The sequence below is a fragment of the Besnoitia besnoiti genome, chromosome IV (genome assembly GCF_002563875.1).
Source record: "Besnoitia besnoiti strain Bb-Ger1 chromosome IV, whole genome shotgun sequence".
NCBI lineage: Eukaryota > Apicomplexa > Conoidasida > Eucoccidiorida > Sarcocystidae > Besnoitia > Besnoitia besnoiti.
In genome coordinates this window covers 4,162,680-4,173,699 of record NC_042359.1, presented here as the reverse complement: position 1 = coordinate 4,173,699, position 11,020 = coordinate 4,162,680, and the positions used below count along the sequence as shown (strand labels likewise).

Here is an 11,020-nt window from a genome sequence, read left to right as displayed (position 1 = left end):
TCAATAGCAAGTTGTATTATCGAATTTGCTATGCACACTTAGGGAAGACAAGTGTGAGCTTGCGTCTCCGGGCACGGAGATTTGTGCGGTGTGTGCTTGAGCAATCGACCTGCTCGCCTAGTGTAGTCGACACGGGGAGAGCGTCGATTTTTTGCAAGGTTTTCAGAACCTCTGTCCGCATTTCTATCAAGATGGCGGGCCTCGTTTTGTACTCGCTTTTGGTGGCTCTCGTGCTGCCCTTCGTTTGCCGGGCTCAAACTCCAGAACAATTGAAGCTCATGAGCCAGGGTCATCTTCAGGTTGCAGGTTGTGCTGAGAGGCCGTGCGCCGTTCTTAGGACCCCAGTGGATAAAGACTGGGACAAGGTCAAATTCGTTCTCGGCTTTATCGCACAGGGCCAAGGCCCCGCTGATTCTCATCAGCTTGCCTCTCTGCATACGCGGCTCCTGACGTTAAGCGGTAAGTCTTAGGCCTCTTACATTCGCAGGCGCGAACAGGAAGTCGTTTCCCAACAACACGTTGGCATCGGCGTTGTACAGTGGTATCTGTGGCGTTATGGATGCAGGCAACCTTCGGACGGATAAAGTGCTTCAGCAGCATGGATTGCTCGAGTACCTGAAGAAGAAGCCAGGGACTTTTTTTACGGAGGATTTGCCCTTCTTGGCCTCTATTGTTTTACACCTTGAAGATCTGTTCCCCGACGTAAGCTAGGCTTCCCGGCACGAACGGAAGGCAGCCGCCCCCTTGGCGAGCTTTTCGGGGTATTTCCTCCGATGTGGTATTTTGTGTGGGCGGCCGCATTAACCCGTGTGAACGTTGTTGCTCTGGTATGTGGCCTCAGGGACTGCAGTATGTCACGCCGGAACTCCCGCAGGCACACCTGCGGAAGATTCAGGTTCTCGCGCTGGTCGCGGCCGCGTTTTTAGGAGTGGTTCCCCACAACCAGCGGCGCCTCCTAGCGCACCATCCGAAGAAGTTCCAAATGAACCAGAACAAGCTAGATATGTTTTATCGGGGGTTCATGGAGCGCGAAGCGAAGTTTCGGTCGCTTCTGATCTACTTTGCTAGCATGCGGGCCAGACTTGCGAACTGTTGGAATGAAATGATGAAGGCAGGCATCTTCAGCAAAGCCTTGTGCGTGACACCATGTCAGTGTGCCACTCTTGAAGATGGAACTCTGATAGCGCCTACTGATGAACTGCTGGGAATTTATCGCCAGACAGACATGGCCGCCAATTTTTCGTCGGCAACCGGATCTGTGAAGGTCACCTCACCGGCGGTTAGCGTGGGGGACATTGCAAACAGTCAAAAGCCGCTGCTTGCGTTTGAAGTGCTTGATGTCGGAGATATATCGACGAGCGACGGAGACCTGCAGGTATGTCGTCACGATGAGCAAGTCTAGATCTTGCGGAAGTCAAGCGTGGATAACCAGTATCACAGGGTTTCGGTTTGCGTGCCGTATGTGCGTGTCCGCAACTTTTCCCTTTGTCCGTTCTTGTAGGTGGACTTCGCCGATCAGTATCTTGGCGGGCTGTCAATGTTCAAAGGCGATATCGCGCAGGAGGAGTTTCTGTTCATCACGTATCCGGAGCTGCTCCCAGTGATGCTCCTCAGTGATATCATGAGAGCCAACGAAGCAGTTGTTATGAAGGGCGCAGAACGGTTCGTATTTTCGGACGGTACGTTTGGATACGGAGCTCGCAGCGTCCGTTCTCATCCTGACGAGATCCGGCTGGAAGGCGTTCGAGGCACTGATGGCTGATGTGGTTGTACGTCATTGTTTTCAGGGTACGAATGGACTTTCAGAATCACAGCGGCGGCTGGCCCGTGGACAAAGCTACCCCCGACGAAGCATTACGGCGTTCAGGGAGTCGTTCCAATGGATAGGCTGGGTCGGCGCGACGTGACGGTGGTGGGAATAGACGCTGTTCAATTTTTTGTTCGAGCCGCGCAATACACGAAGGAGATGATCGACAGGGAATTGCTGAAGGCTGTCATTGGCTTCAAGGGCGACCCTTTCGAGGAGGTCATGGCATTGTCGCATCAAGCCGTTGCTACGGGATTGTGGTAAGCTGTCTGACGAATCAGTGGCAGTTTCAGAGCGAGTGTACCGGCGGTGACACGCACTGACAGGTGGTTTGCCGCGTGTCTTTTTGTTTTTCTTAGGGGATGCGGAGTTTTCAACGGCGACGCACAACTGAAGTCGCTCCTTCAGTGGATGGCTGCCTCATACTCCGGGCGAGCGACGAAATTCTACACATTTGCCAACAAGAGTGTGAAGGACTTGGCCCGCGTTATTCCACAGCTCCGGTCGAAGTACTCGACCGTTAGTAACCTGTACAACGCCATAAAGGAGGTCGTGGCTAGTCGGCCACGTGAACTGAGCTCTGCGTGGTCTTTGTGGGGGAATCTGTTGTAGTTTTTTGTTGGAGCGAGCTCGTGCCAGTGTCGGTCGAGCGCTGGTTGACGGTGACACGTGGCTGCAATCAGTAACTTCTGAAGTGCTCCTGCTCTTAGTTTAGCTAGGGATATATACTGTCATATATACGAGTACGTCGCTGGTAATTATTGCCCTCGGTTCATGCATTTGTTCATAAAAGTATTATGTCGTAAGGAAGTGCTGCATATACGGGATATGATTACGTACGACTGCGGCTGTGTAGCGCGTGTGTGCACGCGGTTAACGATCTGCTGTTGGCTGCATCGCCTTGCCTGTGCCGTGGTCTGGACAGGTCTACATGTTCAGGTCATTATTGCGTCAGTTAATGTTTAATGCATACGCGAAGCCAGGGGGCACTGGCACAATGAAGCTTTCACCATGCCAGCTGAGCTCAGCATATCGGAATCGAAGCTGCCGGTGTGGGTTGTATGGAAGACGGTCCAGACTACACCTGCCTCGGGGGCCCGCACTCACGCCGAGGTCCCACGCGTTAGTTAGCACATCCGGATTAGCTAGCACATCCGGATTTTTTTTGTCTTGGCTTCTGTGGCTCGCGCCGGGTGCGGTTCTGCTACGAGCAGCACTGTACTATCGTTTGGCTGCTGAGAGATGCTCCACTCTCGACCCGCGTTCAACAGCTCCATGGGCACAGAGGAACTACCTCACTCCAGCGAGGCATACCGGAGGATTATGTGGACGACTACATCGTAGATGTGTTTGCATCCACTCTCGCGCACGGTTCGCAAGCACTGTGGCATCGAAGTGTCCGGGTCGCAATTACGGTCCTCCAAACCGCCATGCGGTTTTCCCGTCTCGTACTGTTACGCCTGCCTCATCGACTGAGAGGAATGCCCTCTCCATCCTAGAAGAAAAGTAGCTGGTGTTAGAGATCCGCGTGGGGGGATTGCAAGAGCCGAATGCTGACGGTTTTTTGCAGCCCCTATGTTTGATGCCACACAAGAAAAGGGGCCGCAGTTTTGTCGAAGAGCAGGCCGTGGACAACCACTGCTTGGTCGGAAATGTTCATGCTGGGTTCTTTGGATGCAAATGGTCTTTGGACAGCACCTCCAGAGACCGTGTCTCAACTGCCTGAGGATACACTGCGTCAGGCACTCTGTCTGTATGCGAACGATAAAAAACGTTGAGACTCTCGCTATGCAGCAATGCTCCAAGCGCCGAGACCACCTCACTTTATGTTCTGCAGCAAACTGCGTAGTAACTATGAATAACGGGGTAAGGCGGCTGTCCGCAACAAAGCCATGCCAGCAAACCCTAGCGCACGCGCGTGGAACAGTCTCGGCGGGGTGCAACTGTTAGCTCCGCAACCGCCACATGCCAGGAGTGCAACTGCCATTGTCGCAGCGTCTCGTGATGACGCGGCCCCTCCTCTCGCAGCAAATATGTAGGGGTGACGACGCCAGAGAAAACACGAGATCCCCGCAGCAACCGGCCTACGGTTAAATATATTTTTGCAATGAGGACAATTATCGGGTTCTCGAGCTGCGAAATATTTTTTTCTGCCAAAAAGTTTTGAAAGCGGTCGCGGCAGACAGGTCTGGTCTCAACTGGTCCCTGCGCTCGTCGCCCACGTAGCGGAGGTCCACTGCCGAGCGACGCGTAACAGGGTCATTTCGTATGGCATCTGCAAAGCCGCGAGTGACCGCCGCCAGCCGAACGGTTGCGCCTCTACCACTGTGAATCCATACTCGAATTTCTTGACGAAGCTGGCGCCGCTGTACCCGCTTGCCCCGGAATTGCATTTTATTCCTACGAGTGTCTCGAGTGACAGACGTAACTGCGGTGCTTGCGGCTCTGTGAAGGAAACGCAATACTTCGGGGTCACTTGGGCGTTCGTCGGGGTTGTTATTTCCTGTCTCCGGCCAGATTCCATAGATTGGGTGGATCGGCGCTTGTCTCATGGGCGGATGTTGGTTATGTTTGTCGCAACTGAGATTTGTTCTGTTTGAGACGCCACAGCGGTCACGTAGGAACTGCAGTTGGCCACAAAGTGAGACTCACCGCGTATGCCGTAGTTATCGCGGGTAGCCTCCCTTCTTCTGTGGTACGCCACGTATGCGAGCGGAGAACCTGCCGTGGAATCATTAGTGAGACAGGAGTTGTCCAGTAAATGTACTTCACGATTGTCCGGCATTTTTTCCGAGTTCTGATCCGTAGGGGGGACCCTACGTCTCTATTGAGACGTGGGCGTCTCTGCTTCTGAGATGTTCATCGGTCTTCTCTGTTGCCGACGCCACAGTGAGCAGCCAAAGCGTCAAGGATCCTCGAAATTGTTGCCTCTTTTAGCTGTGACGTCATTTGTGAATCCTTTGGCATGCGGTGGCCGTGTCCGTCACCAGGTATATCCGTTTTCTACCGTAGCTGTACTTCAATCTGCCGGCATGGAACGCCAGTCGGATCGCGGCTTTTCCGCGTTTTTGTTTCCGAACTCCCCTTTCTCTTCCGCGCCGTCGCCTGCAGGGCAAGGAGTCACCACAGACTCCGCACAGTCTGATACCAGTCCCACCGCATTCTCTCCTAGCACGGCCTACCCTGCTCTGCCCCGGCGCCCGTCAGTCAGTGGCTCGGAAGGGGCTACGTCAGTGCTATATGGTTTGGCAAATTTGTCTACGATGCAGAGCATCCGTGGCAGCGGAAACCAACTCCCGTCAAACGCATCCTCTCGGCACGATTCCACCCGTCCCCAGCTCTCTGGGGAGGGTGAGTCGTTTTTGCCGCCAGCTATTGGCGACTCCGGAGGAGGTCACTCGAACAATGCTTTTTTGTTGAGTCCGTCAGGGCCTTCGTGTCTACCGGCCCCACGGCCTCCCGGAGTTCATTCCTCTGGATATTCACAGTGTCCGCCTCCGCCTCCTGCAGCATCGCAGAGGAGTAGTCCTCTCCCCTCGACAGCGCCAACGCCTTCACCTGTCTCGCAGTCTCAGAGCCAACCTGCTGTCGCTCCTTCCGCGCCAGCAGCGCCGAAGGAGTGCCCTGGAAGACCGCAGCCATCCATGCTCGGGAGATCTCTAGGAGACTTGTTTCGGCAGGAGAGTGCTGCTTCACCGGAGCACACACCGTATGGGCAGTTACGAGAGCAACCTAGAGTAAGTAGTCCTCTTGTCCCTCCGCTACGGTCAAGCTCAGCGTTGACACAACCTCCGCTCAACCACTACAAAGTCGCCGCAGGCCAGCCAGGACTCGAGAGCCGAGACTTTTTGCCAGATCAACCAGGCCAAGCCCCTTCTGAAATACTATGGAATTTCAACGGCAGGGGATCTCTACCGTTTGACGACTTAATCGCGCAGGTCCACAAGTTGCTCCGATCAAACTCAACAGCATCGTCCGCCTCCTCGGCATCCACTCCCCGTCGCCCGAGTGGGCGCTTGGGTGAGATGGCAGACGTTCTGTGGGACAACAAGCCCAAGGACAATAGAAATATTTGGCGAAGGCGTTGTGTGGTGGATGGGCGGCCTCCTGAACAGCAACAGCAGCAACAACAACAACAACAGTCCGCGCCAGAGGAAGGGAAAAAAAGTGAGAAGCGAGAAGAAGATATCTACACAAGCAGTTGCGCCGGTCATCTTGATCTTTCTGCGTTACGAGGTGAGTTCTCCTTTGTGCAGGATGCTGCCAGCTCAGATAGGATGTGTACGGATACAGTAATCCGTGTGGTCTGCGTTCTGTTCTCTCCTTGTTGCAGCGGTGGCCTCCCAGTGCGCACCAGCTTCTCGGTCAGCAGGCTTCTCTTCTGGCGGATCTCCTTTCGAGCCTTTCTCTGAAGGTATAGTTCAGTGGCTAGGCCCGCTGGCAGAGAAGCTCTGCTGGTGGCGAATTGGATGGTGTACATATTCACCCCGCTTTGTTTGGGGGGCACCCCTCTTTTGTGACAGACAGATGTCGCGTTGCACGCTGAATTTTGGTGGATGGCGATGCGTATAAACAGGACATTTACGACAACAGTCGGTAACTCAACTGTGCGGTAGTTGCTATCCATTTTTTTTATGCTATCAGGCGTAATTCAGCAACCTACAACGTATCTCGACCAGCAGTCGTTAGCAGTGCTACAAGAACTGAATCGAGCCACTATACAGCAGCGGATGTGGGAGGCAAGGCTAGCGGCTTTGCGTCAAGAGAATGCAGACTTGCAGAAAAGGCTTGCCTTGATGGAAGAGGCCCAAAATTTGTTGCAACAGCAGAATCAGAGTCTGCGGGCAGCACAGCATATCACAGACGCGGCGGCACATGGAACGTCGGCCTTAGGCTCTAGTACTGGCCGGACACCACCGCATAAGTCTGCTAGTAGCCGACTGCTTGCTCCATCTGGATATCAGGGGCCGGATCAAGTGCAGAGTGCGCCGAGTCCGTCTACTCCCGTTATTAGAGGGTCGGACAAGATCTCAGTCGAGCAATTTCTTCTAAGGTATGTCAAAGTTGTCAGCAATTTACCAGCTGTTATAGAGGACGATGCTGTCACTAACGCCGCAGGCTAGGATGTGGTGCGTGTGCTTGCAGTTTTCCTTTTACCCTGACGCAAGATTATCCACATGCTACACTCAAGTTTTGCGCTGATCACAACCTGGTAGTGAAACTGGTGGGCTACCACGGGAAACGAGTGGAGCTCCTAGAACGGCAATATTGCTGCCGTATTCAAACATCCGCACAGGCTTCCTCATTCCCAGGATACCCAAACGGCCGGTGCGTTCTCTTCACGGGTCCGCTGGTGTCGTTGCTGAGGGCGTGCGCTGATTTGTACGCTGTGGTCGATACATCGAGTCCTGGTCTCCGGACAAACATTGAAGGGTACCGAGTATGTCTGGTTGTCCCCGGCGATTTCGTTGGGCGTCTTCTGCGAAGCAACTGCGCAGGACTTCACGCCCTTCAAGAAGCGGGAGGAAAAACCGTTCACATCGCACTCGGTAACCTGTGTGTTGTGATGAGGGGGAACTATTCGGAGAGAGTCCTCCTGATCGACGGTAATATTGAGGGTGTTTGTCAGGTTCTTGAATCGGCCTCAACGCAGCTGCAAGACTTTTTGAGAAGATTTTCAAGCCAAGGAGGCTCAGGTGGTGGTGGTTCTGGGCACTTCGCGGCTCGTTACGAGTTCTTAGACTACCCCAAAAGAATTGAGCTTCATCTCTCTACATGACATCAGTTGTTGCCCTTTTTCAGGGAATCCATATGTGGCGTCCGGACAAATCTTCTTGTAGCCACACGCCTATTTTCGATGCGCGCGTTATATGCAGGTATGTCCAGGGAGCATAGGGACTCGTGTAATGTGCAGTTAAGGTCGTAGCGTGTTGAAGCTTCAGTCTCACAGGCCTTGGGGATGAATGTATGTTCGATCAGCATTCCAGCTGCAACTGCATCTGGTTGCATGACATCGTGCATCGAGTACTGTAGTTAAAAACGCAGGACCAGTTTCCCCACTGGCATGTGAGACCCATCAGTCATGCGTATACATTTTGTCGCAGTCAACCCGCGCATCCGCAGTTGAGGAGCAGGGGCCACCGATTGTGTTCCGTGACGTTGGGTTTAGAGACCAGTTTGATGAGCTGGCAGTGAGCATGCGAATGTTGCTTGCGCCTACTGTTAGAGCTGCCTTCACAGTTCGGTTATCCCTCTTGTCTGGCACCGGACATCCCATGTAGATTATCTGTTTGATGAATACGGAAGAAGCGCGTTGGAGCCTTCTTTCTTTGTGACCCGACAACTGTATCTTTATGACTCTGGTCGTTTCGGGCGGCTTCGTGGCCGACGCTGCCCTGTGCACATTGTCGTGCTAACCCGGCGTCATGCCCGTGTTGCTTGCTGATGCATTCCTGTCAGCGTCAATGCAATGTTTTTCGCCCGAGTATTAGTAGAAAATCATTTGCCACGTATACAAGTGAGTGTCAGCGGGCCTCAACACCAACAGCCTTCGCGCAGTGCCCGCGGAGGCCCAGTCTCCGAATATGGCAGGGCACCATACTAGAAATTAGACAACAGGGAGGTTCGTAGAGTGTTCGTGTTGCTTTAGATTGATAAAGCTACCGTATATACAGCACTTTGTTTTTACTTTCACACGCGGATGTTTTGGGAGGAAACCGATGACTCTTTAGGAGACGAATGACAGGTACAACCAGGTCGCGGATCCTTTCAAGAGACTACTGTAGACCCGTAGACAGAATTGCACCAGTTGAAGTAAATGGTAGCTGAAGCGCAAATCAGGACCTGACGGCAGGTGCCATAGACAACGTCCAAGAGCACCTGTTTAGCGATGGCTATCAGGCTGCACAAATGAATCAAGGCATCCTATTCCGTCCTTAGCGTGTCTCACAGCGAGTCGGTGTGTATATACTGCGACAAACAAACAAAAAGCCAACAGCCCTTCGTTTGCGAATGCTTGTGATAGGGACGGCGGCGAAATTCAGTTGGATTCTGGTTTTTGTGGGTGCCGTGGTCCACTCGAGGACCGTTATAGTAAGATTTCAAAATGTCATCTGAGGCGGAATCCGCGTTTCGTCATGTGACCGAGTCCGGCTGCTACGGAGGCGCCATCGTCGGGGCAGTCTCCTTTTTGACAGGTTGGATATCCTCTATGCCTTCAGACAACATGATCAGCGTAATAGAGAAACAACAGGTGTTATGTACTCGAACCGGGTGTGCGACATGAATCTCGTACGCAGATGCTTTGTTGGTTGATGCTGGCTAGAAGACTCGAAACCGGCACTCAGCCGGAATGGAACATGTTCAACGGAGTCTTGCTGGCGACTCTTGCTTTCTTCTGTTTCTTCCAATTGAGGGTGTCACCGAAGGCACTTCAGGTATTGAGCAAGCATGATGTATCGTCTGATGGGGTACACATTTTTGCGCCAGCTTACGATGAAGATCGTATCAGCCGACTGCTCGGTAGATGAACTGATGTCTCTGGTACGGATGCTGACAAGAGAGAAGGCAGTAGAGAAACGGAACGCGTACGCCACTCCAGGGCGTGCTGCCTGCAGCCATTGCCATCGGCCGGGTGGCAATTCCCGTGCTGCTGTTCGTCTGGTACTATTGCTGCAGACGTGATTAGGAGCAAGCTGTTTTAGACACTTCGCCGTACAGGACGATGCACGGACTTTTTTCTTCGTTTTATGGAATATGCAGTTCTACAGCGCCGTTGTTGTACGGAATAAGTCTCACTGAGATCTCCTTCCAACTCGCATGCTTTGTCGCGGTCGCATCTTACCTGGTAAGTCATTTTGGCGAGAGCAGAAATTGTGTCGCCGCAGACGGGGCCGGACCGTCAGGTTCACGCCGCTGGCGTCACCTGGGCAACATGCCGAGCGGCGCTTGAAAAGGAAGCCTCGCGAGTACGTTTTCAGTGCGAGGACACCAGTTGTTTTCTTGCTTTCATCGTTTCCCGACCTCAGGCCACGGATGCCCTTTCGAGGACAGTCAACGCTATCGCTGGAGCTCTCCGCGAGGGTACGGCGGGCGTGCAGGCGGGACTCAAATCTGCCGCTGACTGGTCCGGTGACAAGGCGAGAAGGTCAGTTACAAATATTTGAAAGCCGCCCGCCTGCTTCTCAGCCAGCTATATTCAGCCTTTGGGCCGCCCGACCACAATTTGCTACATGCAAATGTAAGAAATGATTGATGGTTTCTAAGAATCACAAATCAGTTGCTTTTTTTCGGCAGACTGGCATGGCGAGGAAGGAGAAAGATTAGTTCGTTGAAAGTGCCTATCCTCTTGCTTGCTAGACAACGCTAGCGCCGCCGCCACGTCTTACATGCCGTGGAATTATTCTACTGCTGATACCATTACATCCAAATTGAAACGGGCACAGCATTCACTGCCCAAATATTTGTCTTTTCGCATCCCCTACCAACATTTCTGGCACAGTTAGTCCCAGAAAAAGACAACAGTCAATGCAGCGGCATAAAGTCGGACAGACTAGCGGCACAAGCACAACGTAGAGGTCGCTAATTCAACTGTGCGACACGTTCTCATGAGCGTATGCTGCAGTGTTGTCTGAACTATCACGCAACGCAGTACGCGCCATGTGCAGAGGAAACAGGGCCGATACGTGGGTGGTAGCCCCGACATCCTGCGTCACGTACGCGTAATGGTTTCACACCTAGGAAACACTGGACAGGGAACCCCCAGCGGGCACACCTGGGGGAGGCCCCACCCCACCCCCGGTGCTGGGCACTCGGGAGAACGTTGTCACGTTTGATCACGAGACATGACGAGCCTTTCGATAACAGCCAGCTTCATAAGCAGCGTGGGTAATTGAGGTGGATTTCCATGCATATAATCCACACATCGGGTAACCAAACAAAAAGGCCACAATAGGGCTTCCATCGTACACGGCGTGCGCAACGCCGCTTCCCTTTTCCCATAGCCGCCAATATCCGGTCCCTCTTGTGAACAGAAAGGACAGTGAAACCCTGTTGCAAACACGAAGGGAGCGTCGGGAGGGAACTGACCTCATCACATTTTTTTCATACACACACCATTAGCATGATTCGAGAAGCTGTCTTCAAAAGTTGCAGCCGCAGCGACGAAAAACGTGAACCTGTGTGGCCACGGTACCGCCGATCGAGTATGTGCAG

At 53.1% G+C, this 11,020-nt stretch overlaps 3 protein-coding genes across 3 annotated transcripts; all 3 read left to right on the top strand.

Moving 5' to 3' along the window:
* Positions 1-191: 191 nt before the first annotated feature.
* On the top strand, positions 192-2,419 carry BESB_056900 (poly(ADP-ribose) glycohydrolase; the record flags this gene model as incomplete). Its single annotated transcript, XM_029364125.1, has 6 exons — positions 192-459; positions 566-702; positions 842-1,375; positions 1,502-1,679; positions 1,788-2,067; positions 2,167-2,419. The coding sequence occupies 6 exons, from the start codon at positions 192-194 to the stop codon at positions 2,417-2,419; spliced, it is 1,650 nt and encodes a 549-aa protein (XP_029220048.1).
* Positions 2,420-4,662: 2,243 nt separating this feature from the next.
* On the top strand, positions 4,663-7,586 carry BESB_056890 (uncharacterized protein; the record flags this gene model as incomplete). The annotated part of the gene is made up of 4 exons (XM_029364124.1): positions 4,663-6,043; positions 6,141-6,221; positions 6,452-6,860; positions 6,953-7,586. The coding sequence occupies 4 exons, from the start codon at positions 4,663-4,665 to the stop codon at positions 7,584-7,586; spliced, it is 2,505 nt and encodes an 834-aa protein (XP_029220047.1).
* A 1,326-nt stretch (positions 7,587-8,912) lies between these two features.
* BESB_056880 (cation-transporting ATPase) lies at positions 8,913-9,972 on the top strand (the record flags this gene model as incomplete). Its single annotated transcript, XM_029364123.1, has 5 exons — positions 8,913-9,041; positions 9,296-9,349; positions 9,408-9,469; positions 9,527-9,653; positions 9,835-9,972. 5 exons carry the CDS (start codon positions 8,913-8,915, stop codon positions 9,970-9,972), a joined length of 510 nt encoding a protein of 169 aa, XP_029220046.1.
* Between the last annotated feature and the right edge of the window lie 1,048 nt (positions 9,973-11,020).